This window comes from Scyliorhinus torazame, chromosome 2, assembly GCF_047496885.1.
Source record: "Scyliorhinus torazame isolate Kashiwa2021f chromosome 2, sScyTor2.1, whole genome shotgun sequence".
NCBI lineage: Eukaryota > Metazoa > Chordata > Chondrichthyes > Carcharhiniformes > Scyliorhinidae > Scyliorhinus > Scyliorhinus torazame.
Window position 1 is genome coordinate 260,465,891 of NC_092708.1, and position 22,213 is coordinate 260,488,103.

General features: G+C 48.7%; 1 protein-coding gene across 1 annotated transcript in view; it reads right to left on the minus strand.

Annotated features, from left to right (window-relative positions):
• Window positions 1–1,804: 1,804 nt before the first annotated feature.
• Window positions 1,805–22,213, minus strand: part of LOC140397998 (metastasis-associated protein MTA1-like) — a 252,536-nt gene continuing 232,127 nt past the window's right edge. Inside the window, exon 19 of the mRNA XM_072486239.1 lies at window positions 1,805–4,246. Within this exon, the coding sequence (XP_072342340.1) occupies window positions 4,099–4,246 (148 nt within the window). The 3' untranslated portion in view covers window positions 1,805–4,098. The remainder of the gene's footprint in view (window positions 4,247–22,213) is intronic.

The following is a 22,213-nucleotide window of genomic DNA, read 5'->3' on the forward strand; positions in this document are numbered from 1 at the left end:
GAGTGCCACATACTGAAGTTAAAGAAATTGAACTTTGTGTAATGTTGAATTTGAATTATGTAACATACATTTACAAATTTTATGAAGGAAGTATAATTTTGGAAAAATTAAGGAGTGGGAATACTGGACCTAAATTCCTGCTACTAGCCTGGGGCACAAAGACTGTTTTGGAGGATCCCCAAGCACTCCCTTGCTTGAGAGGAGCAACCTAAATTCAGGCTGAGGACCAGAGCTTGGGACATTCTTGGTTTGGAAGACTGAGTATTACACCATTCTTTCTCATTCAATCATAAGGGAGAACTAATGGGAGCGATGTACCTCTACGCTGCGCCTAAAAGGCAGTCGCGGCTAGTAGATGCCGGGAGTTCCACTTAAGTGCTGATTGGGGTGCCCATTAAAGATGGCATCCGGATCTCTGTGGAGTATGTTGAAGTAAGTGAACTGAGTATGTGGGACAGGCCCCACCCCACCAGAGTGACGGCGTAAACCCCATCCTCTCCAGAGAAGCTCAAGATCTGGAGAGAAAACTGGTCTGCAGCTGTAAAGTTACATGCCTGACACTTGAAAAGATATAGAATCCCTACAGTGCATAAGGTCATTCGGCCCATTAAGTCTGCACCGACCCTCTGAAAGATCATTCTACCTCATCCTAATCCCACTCCCCCTATCCCCACCTAACCTACACATCTTTGGACATCAAGGGACATTTTCTTAGCATGGCCAATCCACCTAACCTGCACATCTTTGGTCTGTGGGTGGAAACAGGAGCACCCGGATGGAACCCATGCAGACAGGAGAAGAAAGTGCAAACACCACACAGCCTTGGGTGACTGTGTGGAGTTTGTATATTCTCCCCATGTCTGCATGGGTTTCCTCCTGGTACTCTGGTTTCCACCCACAGTCCAAAGATGCGCAGGTTAGGTGGATTGGCTATGCTAAATTGACCCTTAGTGTCCAAAAGGTTGGATGGGGTTCCTTGGGTTATGGGGATGGGGTGGGGGCTTGGGTGCACCTTCGGAGGGTCGGTGCAGACTCGATGGGCCGTGTGGCCTCCTTCTGACAGTCACTCAAGGCCAGAATTGAACCAGGGTCCCTGGCACTATGAGCCAGCAGTGCTAACACCTATGCCACCGTGCAGCCCTGTCATATGGTAAGGTTCTGCCTATGTTTTAAAGAAACTAGCTGAGAACATTGCAGATGCCCTGACTACAATCTTCCAAAGCTCTTTTGATTCGGAAACCATTCCTTTGGATTGGAAAGTTGCACATGTCAGCTGCTACTTAAGATGGCAATAGGAAGCCAGGGAATTATAGACCAGTTAACTCTACATCTGTTGTCAGAAAATTGCTGGATACTATAATTTAGGGTGACTGACCACATTGAAAATTTTCAGCTGATCAGAAAGCCACAATGAGTTTGTAATGGGCAGGTTATGCCTGATAGATCCAATTGAATTTATTGAAGAAACGGCATTTCTAGCCAATAATGGGATTTACTTCGACCAACCTAGAAATTTCAGGACGGTCCCTTACATCCCACATAAAATAGACTGCAATGCTAGCTTATCCTTTGCTCTTTTTTTGGCCAGAACTCGTCATAATACCTCAGTCAGTGCCTTTGTGAAAGGATAATTGGCACAGGAAGGACCCTTCCCCATCAAAGCAGCTGCTGGCGGCACACGTGAATCAGGCACTAACTCATCCATTATTCAAATGATATCACTTCCTCTCATAAAATGAGCCACACCCAATTATAGTGCTAATTTCTGAAAATTGTGATACACAGTAATTGAAGGAGCTCATACTTAACATAAATTCCATCTTTATTCACAAACAGGAAGTTACGCAGTCTTCATTTTCTTGTGGTCAAACTAAAACCTTCTTTAAAAAAAAACAAGAGACAAACACATTTTAAAAACAAACTGCATCCTCTAAGGATAAGACACTTATTGGGGGTTATTGTAATGTGGTGCTGAGCTCTGTCAAACCTTCAGGGTCTTTTTACAAGTAGCCATGTTGTTAGAGATGGAGACTATGATTCAGGGAAAGGTCAGGGGTGAGATTTAGGATTAAAACGATAAAGAGAGATCATAAACTCACTGAGTGAGAAGGAAAGAGGGAAATTAAAACCAGCCAACATGATGGGAAGGTGAGTGGCTGTAGAGCTTTTTGAACAGGATGAGAAGGTAATACACAATTACACAATAAATTTATCCTCGATCCTTTCTCCCTGTTTCACTGTCACATTCAAATCCACTGGTCCTGATCTGGGAACCATTTCTAAGACATGTGTATAACACAGGCAGGTGAACAGAGAAGGAACAGGTAGTTGGGTGAGAATTAAATTTGACAGAGAGAGAATGTAAACTATTTTTGTTGCAACACCCTCCCCTACACTTTCCTTAGTATTGAGGTTCCCTTTGAGGAACATTTTTTTTTTTGGTAAAGGTTTAAATTTCTGACCTGCTTTAATTACAGTTACTACTGGCTTAGGGTCCCAGATCAGGACCTGGAAAATAACCAGCATGTATTCCTGTCTTGGTCACTATCCTGTTGGAAAGTGCAAGTGCATGGGTGTTGAACGAGGACAGGGTCAGGCTTGGCTATGATTACTCCCATGGTCAAATAGGTCATCACCACGCATTGATTAAGTACACAGGCCATTTCCGTGAGATACTTGAGGACTGCTGGCTTTTGTGGAACTATACGCCAGGAAAAGTCCAAAGATGGGCAGGTTAGGTGGACTATCCATGCTAAAAATGCCCCTTAGTATCCAAAGATGTGAAGGTATTTGGATACCACATTTCCCTACATACAACAGTGACTACACTTCATGAAGGTCCCTGCATCAGGACTATCCGATTCCCGTGACCTCTACTGAATATAAACTCCCCTGGTAACGAGGGGGCGAGGTTTTCCCTTAACAGGGGGTTAGACCACGAGTATAAAAAACCCAACATTGGTGTAGGTTTAAGAGGGAGACTCTTCGGGGAGTGGAGAACTTGTATAGCATAAGACCTAACCTTTGTTTCATACCTGCTTGGTTAATGCATGCTGTTTTAGTGGATTCTACAGTGGGGTTGTGGGGATAGGGTGGAGTGGGCCGAGTTAGGGTGCTCCTTCAGAGGATCGGTGCAGATTTGATGGACCGAATGGCCTCCTTCAGCAGTGTAGGGATTCTATGGAAAAGCACCTTCAGGAAAAGGCTTCCCCCCCCTCCTTTCCCAACACGAATGTTGGAAATAACCAATAACCAACTCAGTCTGCGTGTGGAACAGGAAAGCATGTCAATCTCTCAGGTGGGACTCTGCACTGTGTCTCAGCTGTGATGTGAAGGAGGGGGATGAGCACGTGACTGCTCATTTTAGCCAGTTCTCCCTGAAACTGTGAGGCAGCATCAGGGAGGAGAAAATAACAAATTCTTGGCTTCCTTCCCCTCTTGAATTGAGCAGGAAGGTGTGAGAGGCTGGCATTTCCAAGGGTACAAAACTTTGTCAGGAATACCAAAACACACAGTGTGATGGGTTCAGAGGGCTCATCCCAGTACAATAGACCTCTGCATTCAGACCAAGTTCTCACCTTCACCACCCAAAACTGAAAATATGATTTTTGCTTTCTCTCTTGTACCTTGATAATTTAAATTGACTCTATAGCTGGTTAAACAGGTGCTGGGAATTCTCTCTCTCAATATTTATCCCTCAACCAACATCTTCAAAAGCAGATTATCTGGTCACTTATTTAATTTCTCTCTGTGGGGATTCCTTGTGTATTTGGATACCACATTTCCCTACATACAACAGTGACTACACTTCAAAGAGTAATTCATCGGCTGTAAAATACTTTGAGACATCCTGAGGTCGTGAAAGTTTTATAAATGTAAGTCTTTCTCACTGAAGTTCCATGACAAAAAACAAATAATGGGAAGGGCAGATAACCATCAAGTACCATTTGGCCTCAGACTTAGATGAGGGCACTGTTACAAAGATAAAGATCGTTTTAAATATTTTAAAAAACAGAAAATTCAGTTCCCTTTCCTCCAGGCGAAGCTAACACCGTCAGGCTGCTGTGCAGGCAGATGGCTGATGTTGACTTTTCTCAGTTAATCTTCGATCACAATGGGTTCGTCATTGGGGGGAGGCTTCGGACCTTTTGCAGGGTCTGGGGGACACTGTTCAATGGCGATCTGTGCTTGAGGCCGCCTCCCGCTCCGTCTCCTCTCAAAGGAAGTAAGTAACTTGCGGATCTTCCTGTAAAACAATAAATGGGTGTTTATTCAATATGCCTTTTATATGTATATCCTGACTGAGATTCGCTCAAAACGTAACCTCTGAGTGTTAATGCTTCCCGCACCTTTTCAAATGCGATGCAAGTTCAAGGAAAGAAGGAACTTGCATTTAAATATCATTTTTCATATCCTCAGCAAGTTCAAAAGTGCTTCATTACCATCGGCTTACAGGGGCAGAATTTTCCAGCTCTCCCAGCCAGTGAGATCTTCTAGTCCCGCTGATGTAAATGGTGATTTCAATAGCTCGCTGGCCCCGCTGTGGGGATGGTTGGAAAATTACGGCCACAAAAATAACACCGAAACACACTATTGCCTCAACTTGGTTGTGCTGTGGCTTATGTTCCACACAAGCTTCCTTCAGCTATACTTCATCTAACCTATCAAAGCCCATCATCATTTTCAAGACCGTGATTAATTTACTGAAGAGGCCAAACCTATTCAGTCTTCCGTGATTGTTTTGAAACACAGTCACTACTGGTAATGTGGGCAACCAATTTGCGCATAGGAAACTCCAGTAAACTGCAAGAGAGAAACATGAAGAGACGAACTTGTGATTCGACAGCATTTTTCATGACCTCAGGCGACTCAATGTGCTTTACATCCATGGATTACCTTTTGAAATGTAGTCACTGTAGTCATGCAAGAATTATAATATAGTCTGTTTCAGGGACGTCCAACTGAGGATAAATATTGGACAGGACATTGAAGAAGTTCTCTGCTTTTCTTTGAATGACGCCGTGGGATCCTTTACACCTACCTGTGAGAACAGAAGGTACTTAGGTTTTACATTGGCTGGGATTTTCCAGCCCATCCGAGTGTATTTTCTGGCGGTGGAGGGGGCACACCATTGGCCCCCGGTGGGCTCTTCCGGTCCCACCAAAGTCAATGGCCATTTGCTTTGTTCGCTGGCCACGCTGTCAAGGAACCCACCGTGGGGTCACCCTCAATGGAACCAGAAGATCCCGGCAGTGGAAAGAGCTGGAAAATCCTGCCCATCAAATTAGAATTTCCAGTGCAGAAACAGGCCATTTGGCTTCCACGCCTGTGTATTTTGCTCCACAGAGACCACCTCCCACCTTACTTTATATCACATTCACAACATACCCCTTTATTCCTTCCAACCTCATATGTTAGGGCTCAAAATAGGAGGGCAGATGAATTTGCCCTTGAAAGCTTCAAAAAGCTCACAAAAAATCAAAGAGGAGGCACAAAATTCAAAATATTGAGATAAAAGTCACCACTGGGACAATTTCCCCCTGAACTTAATATATTTTTATTTTCACAGGGTCTGTCAATTAGGAACTTACCTGAATAGCGCTGCCTGCATTTTTGCTTGAGTGTGGTTCCTGGCACATGCTCAGGGTATCCTTCAAACACTAGAACCTCCTGATCCCACCCCAGGCACCCCCCACTCACCTGTCCTCCTACTTGCCATCTCTAGCACCCCGACTGCTAGCCCACCCAACCCCCTCCCACGTGCCAGTCCTGCCAACCTCTAGACCCCTAACTAACGACCAGTCCACCCAACTTCTTCCCGTTCAACATTCTCCTGTTCTCTCTCCCATTCACCACCCTTTTTGCTCCCTCCTGCTATTTGCCCCTCATAGAAAGAGTTTGGGAGAAAAGCCTGATCAGAAATTCAGAAAGTAACAAGGGGGTTCGTGAGTGTGAAGGGTTCTAGTTTCCCCTTTAATGCTTCTATGATATTCAACAACTTATATTTACATTGCATCTTTAAACTAATAAAATGCCCCAAGGCTGTTCATAGAGACAGTATAGAGAAATTTTCATTCCTGAGGCGGGTAGTAGGAGTCAGGAAAATTCCTTGCTCTCAAGGGAAAGTGTCCTCAAGGATAGGATTTTCATTGTGGGGGCATGAGTGCAGGCTACAGCTGGGCCAGTGGACCTGGGAAAACGTTCTGAGTCATCCACAGGGACTGCCGGGGGATGGAGGTAGGCTATTTAAAAGGTCTGTCTCGATGCTGGAGGACACAGCAGTTAAAATAAAAACAGAAAGGCCATCCAATCCTCACGCACTCCTCATGCTTCAACGATGCCAACTCATGGCCCCCACTTACCCCCGATAGTTCCTCATGCCCCATGCCAACCCTTTCCCTTCAAACAAGCTCTTTGGCTCCACATGTTCTCCGTGTCAAGCCAGGTTCACTCCAAACTCTATGGCCCCTCAGCCTCCCAACCACCCAATGCTAGACTACGCCACTTCCATACCCATTCACCCACTGTACACTGTATAGGAGCAATAAACTGTAAAATGACAGTAGGATATATTTTAAAAAACTATTTGAAAAGGCCATTCACTGATAACGTTTCACTTTCTTAAAAAAGCTCTTTTTTACGTAGCCCGATACAAGTGTCAATTATCCAGACCCTTTGAAGTATCAATAGCTGAGTATCAAAAGTATCAATGATATAAACAGGCTAATGGATTTCTGGACGTTCAGCCAAGCCTTATTATGTATTCTTGGCTGAGAGCCAGACATCCATGAGAGTACTAAACATCTGAGCCCCAGAGATAACATTGCTTGACTGATAGCTCGGGCTCCCCGATCTCTTGTCAATTTCACAATGCTTATTTAGACAAGATTTCATGTGCTTGGAGTTTCAGCTACTGATACTTTAAAGGGTCTGGATGGTTGTCACTAACCAGGTAGATCCGAGTAGAACAGGTGCATGGAAAGACCAACAAGAGGGGGTGGAAAAGAGTGGCATCAAACCAGAAGTTTCACACTGAATCTCCTGATAACGATTCATTTCTTTCATACGTGTGAAAGATTTAGGTACGATAATAGTGTGTACTTATAAATCGCCTTTAATGTGGTAAAATGTCCCGAGCATTTCACAGGAACATTAGCAAACAAAATCTGACATAGAGCCTTATAAGGGGATATTAGGACAGGTAGCTGAAAGTTTGGTTAGATAGGTTTAAAGGTGTGTCTTAAAGGACTGAGAGATAGAGAAGCAGAGAATTCTAGAGTTTAGAAGGTAGGCAGCTGAAGGCCTGGATTACAGCGGTGATGGTGATCGATGCGGATAAGATTTATAGTAAGAAGTCTTACAACGCCAGGTTAAAGTCCAACAAGTTTGTTTCGAATCACTAGCTTTCGGAGCACTACTCCTTCCTCAGGTGAATTCATACGTGTGAAATTATTTTTTTTAAAAATGTGTTTATTCAAATTTTCCAACAAAATATTTAACCCAACCCCCCCCCCCCCATAACAAAAAAAGAAAGAAACGCAAACACAACAGTCAAAAATTATACAGAACTTTTACATTGGGTTTCCCCGTATACAGTAACCCTCCCATATGACATTCAAAGATACCCGTAGGGAAGCCCCCCCGCCCCACCCGAATTCCCCCCCCCCCCCCCCCCGAGAGAAACCCCCCCCTCCTCCCCCCAAACCTTGGGTTGCTGCTGCTGCTGACCTCCTCCTAACGCTCCGCGAGATAGTCTAGGAACGGTTGCCACCGCCTGAAGAACCCCTGCACAGACCCTCGTAAGGCAAACTTTATCCTCTCCAGCTGAATGAACCCTGCCATGTCATTTATCCAGGCTTCCACACTGGGGGGCTTCGCATCCTTCCATAATAGCAAGATCCTCCGCCGGGCTCCAGGGATGCAAAGGCCAGGATACCGGCCTCTTTCGCCTCCCGCACTCCCGGCTCGTCCGTTACCCCAAATAGTGCCAACCCCCAACTCGGCTTGACCTGGACTTTCACCACCTTGGACATAGTCCTCGCGAAACCCCTCCAAAACCCATCCAATGCCGGGCACGACCAGAACATGTGGACGTGATTCGCCGGGCTTCCCGAGCACCTACCACATCTATCCTCCACCCCAAAGAACCTACTCAACCTCGCCCGTCATATGCGTTTTGTGAATAATCTTGAATTGTATTAGGCTGAGCCTGGCGCAAGAGGAGGAAGAATTAACCCTACTCAGGGCATCAGCCCACAGACCCTCATCTATCTCCTCCCCAAGCTCCTCCTCCCACTTGCCCTTTAACTCCTCGACCGAGGCCTCCTCTTCTTCTTTCAGCTCCTGGTAGATCGCCGAAACCCTGCCTTCTCCAACCCATACACCCGAAATCACCCTGTCCCGAGTCCCCTGTGCCGGGAGCAGCGGGAATTCCCTCACCTGCCGCCTCACAAACGCCCTCACTTGCATATGCCTGAAAGCATTTCCCGGGGGTAACCCAAACTTCTCCTCCAGCGCCCCCAGGCTCGCAAACGTCCCATCTATAAACAGGTCCCCCATTCTTCTAATCCCTGCCTGATGCCAGCTCCAAAATCCCCCATCCATCCTTCCCGGGACAAACCGATGGTTCTCCCGAATCGGGGACCAAACCGAGGCTCCCACCTCGCCCTTGTGTCGTCTCCACTGCCCCCGGATCTTCAACGTCGCCGCCACCACCGGACTTGTGGTGTACCTTGTCGGCGATAGCGGCAGCGGTGCCGTCACCAGCGCCCTCAGGCTCGTGCCCCCACAGGACGCCATCTCTAACCTCTTCCACGCCGCCTCCTCTCCCTCCATTACTCACTTACGGATCATCGCCACATTGGCTGCCCAATAATAGTTGCACAAATTCGGCCTGTCCCTACTACGCTCCAGAAACACCGTCTTTACCCTCGGGGTCTTATTTGCCCACACAAAACGCATTACACTCCTACCTACCCGTTTAAAAAAGGCCTTGGGAATCATAATGGGAAGGCACTGGAACACAAAGAGAAACCTCGGGAGGACCATCATTTTAACCGACTGCACCCTGCCCGCTAGCGAGAGTAGCAGCACATCCCACCTTTTGAAATCCTCCTCCATCTGCTCCACCAACCGCGTCAAATTGAGTTTGTGCAGGGCCCCCCAACTCCCAGCCACCTGGATCCCGAAGTACCGAAAGCTCCTTTCCGCCCTCTTCAAGGCAGGTCGTCTATCCCCCTTCCCTGGTCCCCTGGATGCACCACAAAGAGCTCACTTTTCCCTACATTAAGCTTATACCCCGAGAAGTCCCCAAACTCCCTCAAGATCCGCATGACCTCCGCCATCCCCTCCACTGGATCTGCCACATACAGCGACACCCGGTGTTCCTCTCCCCCTCGGACCAGTCCCCTCCATTTCCTGGACTCCCTTAGTGCCATGGCCAGAGGCTCAATTGCCAATGCAAACAGCAAGGGGGACAGGGGGCACCCCTGCCTCGTCCCTCGGTACAGCCGAAAGTACTCCGACCTCCGCCAATTCGTAGCCACACTCGCCACCAGGGCTCTACATAGTAGCCTGACCCAGCCGATGAACCCCTCCCCGAACCCAAACCTCCGCAACACTTCCCAAAGATACTCCCACTCCACCCGGTCGAAGGCCTTCTCCGCGTCCATAGCTGCCATTACCTTCGCTTCTCCCTCCCCCGATGGCATCATAATCACATTGAGGAGCCTCTGCACATTCGTGTTTAGCTGCCTGCCCCTTACAAATCCCGTCTGGTCCTCATGAATCACCCCCGGGACACAGTCCTCAATTCTCGTAGCCAGCACTTTTGCCAGCAACTTAGCATCCACATTGAGGAGCAAGATCGGTCTATATGACCCACACTGCAGTGGGTCCTTGTCCCGCTTCAGGATCAGAGATATCAGCGCTTCGGACATTGTCGGGGGCAAGGTCCCCCCCTCCCTTGCCTTATTGAAAGTCCTCACTAGCAACGGGCCTAGCAGGTCCACGTATTTCCTGTAAAACTCGACCGGGAACCCATCTGGGCCCGGGGCCTTCCCCGCCTGCATGCTCCCCAATCCTTTAACCAGCTCCTCCAACCGAATTGGCGCCCCTAAACAAGCCACCTCCTGCTCCTCCAAAAATCGTCGCATCCCCTCTTCCCCCGCTGGGGGCTCAGACCTGTACAGATCCCCACAGAAGTCCCTAAATACCTCATTTATTCTCACCGCACTCCGCACCGTATTCCCCCCGCTATCCTTAACTCCCCCTATCTCCCTCGCTGCCTCCCTCTTACGAAGTTGGTGTGCCAGCATCCGACTCGCCTCCTCCCCATACTCATATGTCGCCCCCTGCGCTTTCCTGCACTGTGCCTCTGCTTTCCCTGTGGTCAACAGGTCGAACTCCGTCTGGAGGTTCCGCCGCTCCCTGAGTAGTCCCTCCTCGGGGGCCTCTACATATCTCCAGTCCACCCTTAAGATCTCCCCCACCAACCTCTCCCTCCTCTCTCTCTTCTCCCTGTGGGCCCTGATGGAGATTAACTCTCCCCTGACCACCGCCTTCAGCGCCTCCCAGACTACCCCCACCTGCACCTCCCCGTTGTCATTGGCCTCCAAATATCTTTCAATGCACACCCGCACCCGCCCACACACCTCCTCATCCGCCAATAATCCCACATCTAGACGCCACAGCGGGCGCTGGTCCCTCTCCTCTCCTAACTCCAGCTCCACCCAGTGCGGGGCGTGGTCTGAGATGGCTATGGCCGAATACTCCATTTCCTCCACTTTCGGGATTAGCGCCCTACTCAAAATAAGAAAATCTATCCGGGAATAGGCTCTGTGGACGTGGGAAAAGAATGAAAATTCCCTGGCCTGGGGCCTGACAAACCTCCATGGATCCACTCCCCCCATCTGGTCCATAAACCCCCTAAGCACCTTGGCCACAGCAGGCCTCTTACCCGTCCTGGACCTAGCGCGATCCAGTGCTGGGTCCAGCACCATGTTGAAATCCCCCCCCATTATCAAGCTTCCTACCTCCAGGTCCGGAATCCGACCCAGCATGCGTTTCATAAATCCGGCATCATCCCAGTTCGGGGCTTATACATTTACCAGTACCACCCGCACCCCCTTCAACCTACTGCTCACCATCACATATCGACCTCCATTATCTACTACACTATTCATTGCCTCAAACGACACCCGCTTCCCCACCAGTATTGCAGCCCCTCTGTTCTTCGCATCCAACACTGAATGGAATACCTGTCCTACCCATCCATTTCTCAGCCTAACCTGATCTGCCACCTTCAAATGTGTCTCCTGGAGCATAACCACGTCTGCCTTCAGTTCCTTTAAGTGCGTGAACACCTGGGCCCTCTTGACCGGCCCGTTCAGGCCCCTCACATTCCAAGTTATCAGCCGGATTGGGGGGCTGCTCATCCCCCGCCCCCCCACCGCCGACTAGCCATCTCCTTTTCTAGGCCAGCCACGTGCCCGCGCCTCCCGCACCCCCCAGTCCCCCAGACCCCTGCCCCAACCACCTCTCCTACTTCCAGCTCCCCTTTGGCCAATGCAGCAGCAACCCTATACCCCCCCTTCCCTCCCCTCCCCCCGCTAGATCCACATCTAGCCCTTTTGCTCCCCCATAACACTCCCGTAAGTCAGCTGACACCTGCTGACCCCGGCCTTCCCCGCCATTCCATCGACCCCCTCCAATGTGAGAATCCCCCCTCCCCCTCCTGGCAGTCAGTGTACGCTCCTCTCCAGCACCGCCCATCCCTCCCGGCCCCCACCCCCGTCCTTCCCTAGCGCGGGAAAAAGCCCACGCTTTCCTGAGCCTGCCCCGCCCCCTCTGGTGCAGCTCCTTTTGCGGCCTTACCCCAATTCCCCATCCCCGGGTCTCCACTCCCCCTCTTCCTTCGTGGGGGTCTGCCCCTCCAACACCGACGCCCACACTCTCCCACAGTCTCCCCATCCAATCCCTTCACCCATCCCCATCCAGCACCCAAACCAGAGGAACATTCCCTAAACATAATAAACACTATATACACAGTAAACATCCCCCCACAACAAACCCTCAATTTGAGTCCAACTTTTCAGTCCATATAAAACTCCATGCCTCATCAGGCGTTTCAAAATAGTGGTGTCGATCCTGGAACGTGACCCGCAATCGCGCTGGCTGCAGCATACCGAACATCACCCCCTTTCGATGGAGCACCGCCTTAGCCCGATTAAAACCCGCTCTCTTCTTAGCCACCTCTGCACTCCAGTCCTGATAGATTCGGATCTCCATGTTTTCCCACCTGCTGCTCCGTTCTTTCTTGGCCCATCTCAGGACACACGCTCTGTCCATGAAGCGGTGAAACCTCACCACTACAGCCCTTAGCAGCTCGTTGGCCTTGGGCCTCCTTGCTAGGACCCGGTGAGCCCCTTCTAGGTCCAGAGGCCTCGGGAAGGCTCCCGCACCCATCAGCGAATTGAGCATCGTGCTCACATATGCCCCAGCAATGGGCCCCTCCACTCCTTCGGTGAGACCCAGAATCCAAAGATTCTTCCCCTTCGACCTAATCTCCAGGTCCTCAAATCGTTCCGCCCACCTCTTGTGCAGCGCCTCGTGCGCCTCCATCTTCACCGCCAGGCCCAAGATCTCGTCCTCGTTCTCCGAGGTTTTTGCCGCACCTCCCGGATCGCCGCTCCTTGGGCCTTCTGGGTCTCCACTAGCTTCTCAATCGCCGCCTTCATTGGCGCCAGCATCTCGGTTTTCAGCTCCTCAAAGCAACGTCTCAGAAACCCCTGCTGCTCCTGCGACCACTGCGCCCACGCTGCTTGATCTTCACCCGCCACCATCTTGTTTTTTTCTTCCTCTCACTTTTCGCTGCTCCAAGATCACTTTTTTCACCGCTCCACTCCTGGTCCAATCCATATAATGTCGGGGGGGACCTTTCTGTCACCTTCCCACACTGGAAGCCGTTGACAAATTGCCGTTGGGGCCCCTCTAGAGAGCCCAAAAGTCCGTTCCCGGCAGGAGCTGCCGATCGTGTGACTTACCTAGGCATAGCCGCAACCGGAAGTCTCCATACGTGTGAAATTCAACCTGGTGTTGTAAGACTTCTTACTGTGCTCACCCCAGTTCAACGCCGGCATCTCCACATCATGGATAAGATTTATGGAAGGCTACGTACAGAAGGCCGCCATTTTGCCCATACCTCCTGAGCTAGTTCTTTCAAAGTGCTATTCAATTAGTCCTATTTCGCAATAGCCTTGGAAAATATCCCCCTTCAAATATGCATCCAATTCCCTTTTGAAAGTTAATATTGGATCTGGTTCCACCATCCTTACCAGCAGTGTTTCTCAGAATACAACAATTCACTGTGTAAAAGAAAATAAATTCTCATCTCACCTCTTGTTGCTTTGCCAATTACCTTATATATGTGTCACCTGCTTCCTGATGCTTCTGGCACTGGGAAACATTCCTTCTTCTTTATTTTATCAACACCTTTCATAATTTTGAACACCTCCATTAAATCTTCTTTGCTCCAAGGAGAATAACTCCAGCTTCTCTAAACAGCTGAAGTGCACATGCGCAAGAGGCTAGAATTAGATGAGCGATGAGCGCAGAGATGTCAGAGGGCTGTACAGCTGGAAGAGATTCTAGAGTCAGGAAGGGACAAGACCATGGAGAAACTTGAACACAAGGATGAGAGTATTAGAATCAAGGCATACTGGATCAGAAGTTAATGAAGGTCAGCAAGCAGAGGGATGATAGGAGAATGGGATTAGGGAGTTTGAATACGGGGAGAGAAAACGGAGAGGGCGGCATGGTGGCGCAGTGGTTAGCAGATCTGGGTTCGATCCTGGCCTTGGGTCACTGTCCGTGTGGAGTTTGCACATTCTCCCTGTGTCTGTGTGGGTCTCACCCCCACAACTCAATGATCTGCAGGGTAGGTGGATTGGCCACACTAAAATGCCCCTTAATTGGAAAAAAAGAATTGGGTATTCTAAATTTATTTTTTTAAAAAGGTTGCGGGTCCAGAGGTTTTGATGAGCACAAACCTTTGGATGGTGAAAGATGGGAGCCAGGAGTGCGTTGGAATTGTCAATGCTGGAGGTAATAAAAGCATGGATGAAGGTTTCGGCAGCTGTTGAGCTGAGCAGAAACTGAAAATAGGCAATGTTGTGGAGGTGGAAGCAGACAGTCTTGGTGCTGTGGAGAATTTGGGGTCAGACGCTGTAGCCACCTGGGTTGGCCACTTCCCGACTTAAAATGGAGAACCGCAAAGACTAAAGGGAAATTCAGCCAACACAGGCAAAGACGAGCAAGTGCAGAAATCCTGTGTATTGGAACTTGCAAAAACCAGACAGCACTGAAACCAGCAGCCATCTGCATAGTAATGAGCGATTCCCAGGCACAACTGAAACACTTAAGGTGAATAAGGCCAAGCCAGACTCCTCAGCAGGAGCCAAGACAAAGGAAGGCCAACGGACATTTAGGGACCACCCAGCAATCAGGGAACAACTCTATTGGAGAAATCGATCCAAGTGATCGGAACGCAGTCCAATCATTTGGAACCAGGTACGGGGTCCGCCCCGAAGGGCGGGAAGCCCCTGGGGACTATAAAATAGAGCCCCCCAAGTTCAATCCGTCTTCTTGGCAGGGTCACTCAACAACGCGAATCAACCCCTGAGAGTGAACTTCCCAGCTGCCGCACCAACCAAGTAAGTCTCCAGTCAACGCTCGCTACGAGATAGGCGCTCCTAGCTACCAGTCCATACCAGCTTTTGAATCCCGCAGACTCAGGACCTGAACGAAAGGCCATTTGTTCCCCTGACCTGGTGGGCCAATTTCCGAAGCTAAGTATAGGCCTGTTAGTTATAGAAATAGTCTAGAAAGTAGAGCTATATGCATAAGTAGTGACTTACTGTATATAATAAATGTGTTTTGATTTGAATCTTACTAATTGGTGTGTTGAGTTATTGATCATTACTTGAACTTGAACCTTGTGCAGGTTAGGTGGATTGGCCATGATAAATTGCCCTTAGTGTCCAGGATTGCCCTTGGTGTTGGGTAGGGTTACTGGGTTGTGGGGGTGGGGTGGAGGTGTTGACCTTGGGTAGGGTGCTCATTCCAAGAGCCAGTGCAGACTCGATGGGCCGAATGGCCTCCTTCTGCACTGTAAATTCTATGATTCTCGTGGCGGTATCATAAAGATACCTGGCGACTCTAGAGCAAAGGTTAAACAAACCGAGCAAATTACGAATTAAGAGCCAACCAAAAGTTAGCAACAACGCTAAGCTCAGGGTCAAATAGGACTGCAAAGTTACAAAGGGTCAGGTTCAGCCTCAGTCAGTAACCAGGGAGTAGGATGGAGTTGGTGGTTAAGGAATAGAGTTTGTGATGAGGACCAGAGACAATGGCTTCATTCATCCCTGTGTTTCTCTGGAAGATATTTCTGCTACCAAAATGGATGTGGAATAGGATTGTGAGAAATCAAATGCAATGGAGGGATTGCGAGACGTGGTGGAATCAGCTGGGTATCATTACCATATGTGCGAAAAGTGACAAGTTTGTTTATGGATGATGTTGCCAATGGGCAGCCGGTAGGGGACAAATAAGAGGGAGCCAAGAAAAGATACATCAGAGGAAACGTGTGGGAGCTGGAGGAGAAGACATTCCAGATGATTCTCTGGTAACAACTAGATTGATAGGCATACATACATCACCAGGCTGCAAAAAAGGTGTGTTTCTAACGTAGAAGACAATTCTCTCAAATAACCGCTGGCAAAAAAGAGATTCCTTTATTTCCAAACAATACATGGTAATGTAATCAGTACTGATATCAGCATGGCAGTGGTAGAAGGGAGTCACTATGACTTCCCAAAATGTTTTTGAAGCTGAAGGTAGTGAAGTTTAGTGCTGAGCATTTCCCCATTGTATAACTTTACCAATCTCTGTGTGAGACAATGTAGCCACACCAATTTGTGTATGAAACTGCATAACTGCACCAATCTGTGTATCACACTTTATATCACATTGTGTAACTGCACCAATCTGTGTATCACACTGTGTAACCGCCCCAAGCTGTGTATCACACTGTGTAACCACCCCAAGCTGTGTATCACACTGTGTAACCGCCCCAAGCTGTGTATCACGCTGTGTAACCGCCCCAAGCTGCATATCATACTGTGTAACGGCACCAAGCTGTGTATCACACTGTGTAACCTCACCAAGCTGTGTATCACACTGTGTAACTGCCCCAAGCTGTGTATCACACTGTGTAACCCCACCAATCAGTGTATCACACTGTGTAACCGCCCCAAGCTGTGTATCACGCTGTGTAACCGCCCCAAGCTGCATATCATACTGTGTAACGGCACCAAGCTGTGTATCACACTGTGTAACCTCACCAAGCTGTGTATCACACTGTGTAACTGCCCCAAGCTGTGTATCACACTGTGTAACCCCACCAATCAGTGTATCACACTGTGTAACCGCCCCAAGCTGTGTATCACACTGTGTAACCGCCCCAAGCTGCGTATCACACTGTGTAACAGCACCAATCTGTGTATCACAGTGTAACCTCACCAATCTGTGTATCACATTGTGTAACCCCACCAATCTGTGTATTACACTGTGTAACCTCACCAAGCTGTGTATCACACTGTGTAACCCCACCAATCTGTGTATCACACTGTGTAACCTCACCAATCTGTGTATCACACTGTGTAACCTCACCAAGCTGTGTATCACACTGTGTAACCTCACCAAGCTGTGTATCACACTGTGTAACCCCACCAATCTGTGTATCACACTGTGTAACGGCACCAAGCTGTGTATCACACTGTGTAACCCCACCAATCTGTGTATCACACTGTGTAACCGCCCCAAGCTGTGTATCACACTGTGTAACCGCCCCAAGCTGTATATCACACTGTGTAACGGCACCAAGCTGTGTATCACACTGTGTAACCGCCCCAAGCTGTGTATCACACTGTGTAACCGCCCCAAGCTGTATATCACACTGTGTAACGGCACCAAGCTGTGTATCACACTGTGTAACCTCACCAATCTGTGTATCACACTGTGTAACCCCACCAATCTGTGTATCACACTGTGTAACCGCCCCAAGCTGTGTATCACACTGTGTAACCGCCCCAAGCTGCGTATCACACTGTGTAACCTCACCAAGCTGTGTATCACACTGTGTAACCCCACCAAGCTGTGTATCACACTGTGTAACCCCACCAATCTGTGTATCACACTGTGTAACCTCAGCAAGCTGTGTATCACTCTGTGTAACCTCACCAATCTGTGTATCACACTGTGTAACCTCACCAATCTGTGCATCACACTGTGTAACCTCACCAAGCTGTGTATCACACTGTGTAACCCCACCAATCTGTGCATCACACTGTGTAACCTCACCAAGCTGTGTATCACACTGTGTTACCGCACCAACCTGTGTATCACACTGTGTAACCGCCCCAAGCTGTGTATCACACTGTCTAACGGCACCAAGCTGTATATCACACTGTGTAACCTCACCAATCTGTGTATCACACTGTGTAACGGCACCAAGCTGAGTATCACACTGTGTAACCCCACCAATCTGTGTATCACACTGTGTAACGGCATCAAGCTGTGTATCACACTGTGTGACGGCATCAAGCTGTGTATCACACTATGTAACCTCACTAATCTGTGTATCACACTGTGTAACGGCACCAAGCTGTGTATCACACTGTGTAACTGCACCAAGCTGTGTATCACACTGTGTAACCGCCCCAAGCTGTGTATCACACTGTGTAACTGCACCAAGCTGTGTATCACACTGTGTAACCACCCCAAGCTGTGTATCACACTGTGTAACCCCACCAATCTGTGTATCACACTGTGTAAACTCAGCAAGCTGTGTATCACTCTGTGTAACCTCACCAATCTGTGTATCACACTGTGTAACCTCACCAAGCTGTGTATCACACTGTGTAACCTCACCAAGCTGTGTATCACACTGTGTAACCTCACCAAGCTGTGTATCACACTGTGTAACAGCACCAAGCTGTGTATCACACTGTGTAACCGTACCAAGCTGTGTATCACACTGTGTAACTGCACCAAGCTGTGATTCACACTGTGTAACCGCCCCAAGCTGTGTAACACACTGTGTAACCTCACCAATCTGTGTATCACACTGTGTAACCGTACCAAGCTGTGTATCACACTGTGTAACTGCACCAAGCTGTGTATCACACTGTGTAACCGCCCCAAGCTGTGTATCACACTGTGTAACAGCACCAAGTTGTGTATCACACTGTGTAACTGCACCAAGCTGTGTATCACACTGTGTAACCGCCCTAAGCTGTGTATCACACTGTGTAACTGCCCCAAGCTGTGTATCACACTGTGTAACTGCACCAAGCTGTGTATCACACTGTGTAACTGCCCCAAGCTGTGTATCACACTGTGTAACCGCCCCAAGCTGTGTATCACACTTTGTAACCTCACCAAGCTGTGTATCACACTGTGTAACTGCACCAAGCTGTGTATCACACTGTGTAACCGCCCCAAGCTGTGTATCACACTGTGTAATCGTCCCAAGCTGTGTATCACACTGTGTAATGCACCAAGCTGTGTATCACACTGTGTAATCGTCCGAAGCTGTGCATCACACTGTGTAATGCACCAAGCTGTGTATTACACTGTGTAACCTCACCAATCTGTGTATCACACTGTGTAACTGCATCAAGCTGTGTACCACACTGTGTAATCATCCCAAACTGTGTATCACACTGTGTAACCGTCCCAAGCTGTGTATCACACTGTGTAACCGCCCCAAGCTGTGTATCACACTGTGTAACCGCCCCAAGCTGTGTATCACACTGTGTAACCTCACCAAGCTGTGTATCACACTGTGTAACAGAACCAAGCTGTGTATCACACTGTGTAACCGCCCTAAGCTGTGTATCACACTGTGTAACTGCAACAAGCTGTGATTCACACTGTGTAACCGCCCCAAGCTGTGTAACACACTGTGTAACCGCCCCAAGCTGTGTAACACACTGTGTAACCGCCCCAAGCTGTGTATCACACTGTGTAACCGCCCCAAGCTGTGTATCACACTGTGTAACAGCACCAAGTTGTGTGTCACACTGTGTAACTGCACCAAGCTGTGTATCACACTGTGTAACCGCCCTAAGCTGTGTATCACACTGTGTAACTGCAACAAGCTGTGTATCACACTGTGTAACTGCACCAATCTGTGTATCACACTGTGTAACCGCCCCAAGCTGTGTATCACACTGTGTAACCGCCCCAAGCTGTGTATCACACTGTGTAACAGCACCAAGTTGTGTATCACACTGTGTAACTGCACCAAGCTGTGTATCACACTGTGTAACCGCCCTAAGCTGTGTATCACACTGTGTAACTGCAACAAGCTGTGTATCACACTGTGTAACCGCACCAATCTGTGTATCACACTGTGTAACCGCACCAAGCTGTGTATCACACTGTGTAACTGCACCAATCTGTGTATCACACTGTGTAACCGCCCCAAGCTGTGTATCACACTGTGTAACTGCACCAAGCTGTGTATCACACTGTGTAACTGCACCAAGCTGTGTATCACACTGTGTAACCGCCCCAAGCTGTGTATCACACTGTGTAACCGCACCAAGCTGTGTATCACACTGTGTAACCCCACCAAGCTGTGTATCACACTGTGTAACCCCACCAAGCTGTGTATCACACTGTGTAACCCCACCAAGCTGTGTATCACACTGTGTAACCGCACCAAGCTGTGTATCACACTGTGTAACCCCACCAAGCTGTGTATCACACTGTGTAACTGCACCAATCTGTGTATCACACTGTGTAACCGCCCCAAGCTGTGTATCACACTGTGTAACTGCACCAAGCTGTGTATCACACTGTGTAACTGCACCAAGCTGTGTATCACACTGTGTAACCGCCCCAAGCTGTGTATCACACTGTGTAACCGCACCAAGCTGTGTATCACACTGTGTAACCCCACCAAGCTGTGTATCACACTGTGTAACCCCACCAATCTGTGTATCACACTGTGTAACCTCACCAACCTGTGTATCACACTGTGTAACCGCACCAAGCTGTGTATCACACTGTGTAACCCCACCAAGCTGTGTATCACACTGTGTAACCCCACCAAGCTGTGTATCACACTGTGTAACTGCCCCAAGCTGTGTATCACACTGTGTAACTGCACCAAGCTGTGTATCACACTGTGTAACCGCCCCAAGCTGTGTATCACACTGTGTAACCTCACCAAGCTGTGTATCACACTGTGTAACTGCACCAAGCTGTGTATCACACTGTGTAACCGCCCCAAGCTGTGTATCACACTGTGTAATCCTCCCAAGCTGTGTATCAAACTGTGTAATGCACCAAGCTGTGTATCACACTGTGTAATCGTCCCAAGCTGTGCATCACACTGTGGAATGCACCAAGCTGTGTATCACACTGTGTAACCTCACCAATCTGTGTATCACACTGTGTAACTGCATCAAGCTGTGTACCACACTGTGTAATCATCCCAAACTGTGTATCACACTGTGTAACCGTCCCAAGCTGTGTATCACACTGTGTAACCGCCCCAAGCTGTGTATCACACTGTGTAACTGCACCAAGCTGTGAATCACACTGTGTAACCGCCCCAAGCTGTGTAACACACTGTGTAACCGCCCCAAGCTGTGTAACACACTGTGTAACCGCCCCAAGCTGTGTATCACACTGTGTAACCGCCCCAAGCTGTGTATCACACTGTGTAACAGCACCAAGTTGTGTATCACACTGTGTAACCCCACCAATCTGTGTATCACACTGTGTAACCGCACCAAGCTGTGTATCACACTGTGTAACCGCCCTAAGCTGTGTATCACACTGTGTAACTGCAACAAGCTGTGTATCACACTGTGTAACCCCACCAATCTGTGTATCACACTGTGTAACCGCACCAAGCTGTGTATCACACTGTGTAACCGCCCCAAGCTGTGTATCACACTGTGCAACAGCACCAAGCTGTGTATCACACTGTGTTACTGCACCAAGCTGTGTATCACACTGTGTAACCTCACCAACCTGTGTATCACACTGTGTAACTGCACCAAGCTGTGTATCACACTGTGTAACTGCACCAATCTGTGTATCACACTGTTTAACCGCCCCAAGCTGTGTGTCACACTGTGTAACTGCACCAAGCTGTGTATCACACTGTGTAACTGCACCAAGCTGTGTATCACACTGTGTAACCGCCCCAATCTGTGTATCACACTGTGTAACCCCACCAAGCTGTGTATCACACTGTGTAACCCCATCAAGCTGTGTATCACACTGTGTAACTGCCCCAAGCTGTGTAACACACTGTGTAACCGCCCCAAGCTGTGTAACACACTGTGTAACCGCCCCAAGCTGTGTATCACACTGTTTAACTGCCCCAAGCTGTGTATCACACTGTGTAACCGCCCCAAGCTGTGTTTCACACTGTGTAACCTCACCAAGCTGTGTATCACACTGTGTAACCCCACCAATCTGTGTATCACACTGTGTAACCGCCCCAAACTGTGTATCATACTGTGTAACCGCCCCAAGCTGTATATCATACTGTGTAACGGCACCAAGCTGTGTCTCACACTGTGTAACCTCACCAAGCTGTGTATCACACTGTGTAACCCCACCAATCTGTGTATCACACTGTGTAACCGCCCCAAGCTGTGTATCATACTGTGTAACCGCCCCAAGCTGTATATCATACTGTGTAACGGCACCAAGCTGTGTCTCACACTGTGTAACCTCACCAAGCTGTGTATCACACTGTGTAACCCCACCAATCTGTGTATCACACTGTGTAACCGCCCCAAGCTGTGTATCACACTGTGTAACCGCCCCAAGCTGCGTATCACACTGTGTAACAGCACCAAGCTGTGTATCACACTGTGTAACTGCACCAATCTGTGTATCAGTGTAACCTCACCAATCTGTGTATCACAGTGTAACCTCACTAAGCTGTGTATCACACTGTGTAACCCCACCAATCTGTGTATCACACTGTGTAACCTCACCAATCTGTGTATCACACTGTGTAACCTCACCAAGCTGTGTATCACACTGTGTAACCTCACCAAGCTGTGTATCACTCTGTGTAACCTCACCAATCTGTGTATCACACTGTGTAACCTCACCAATC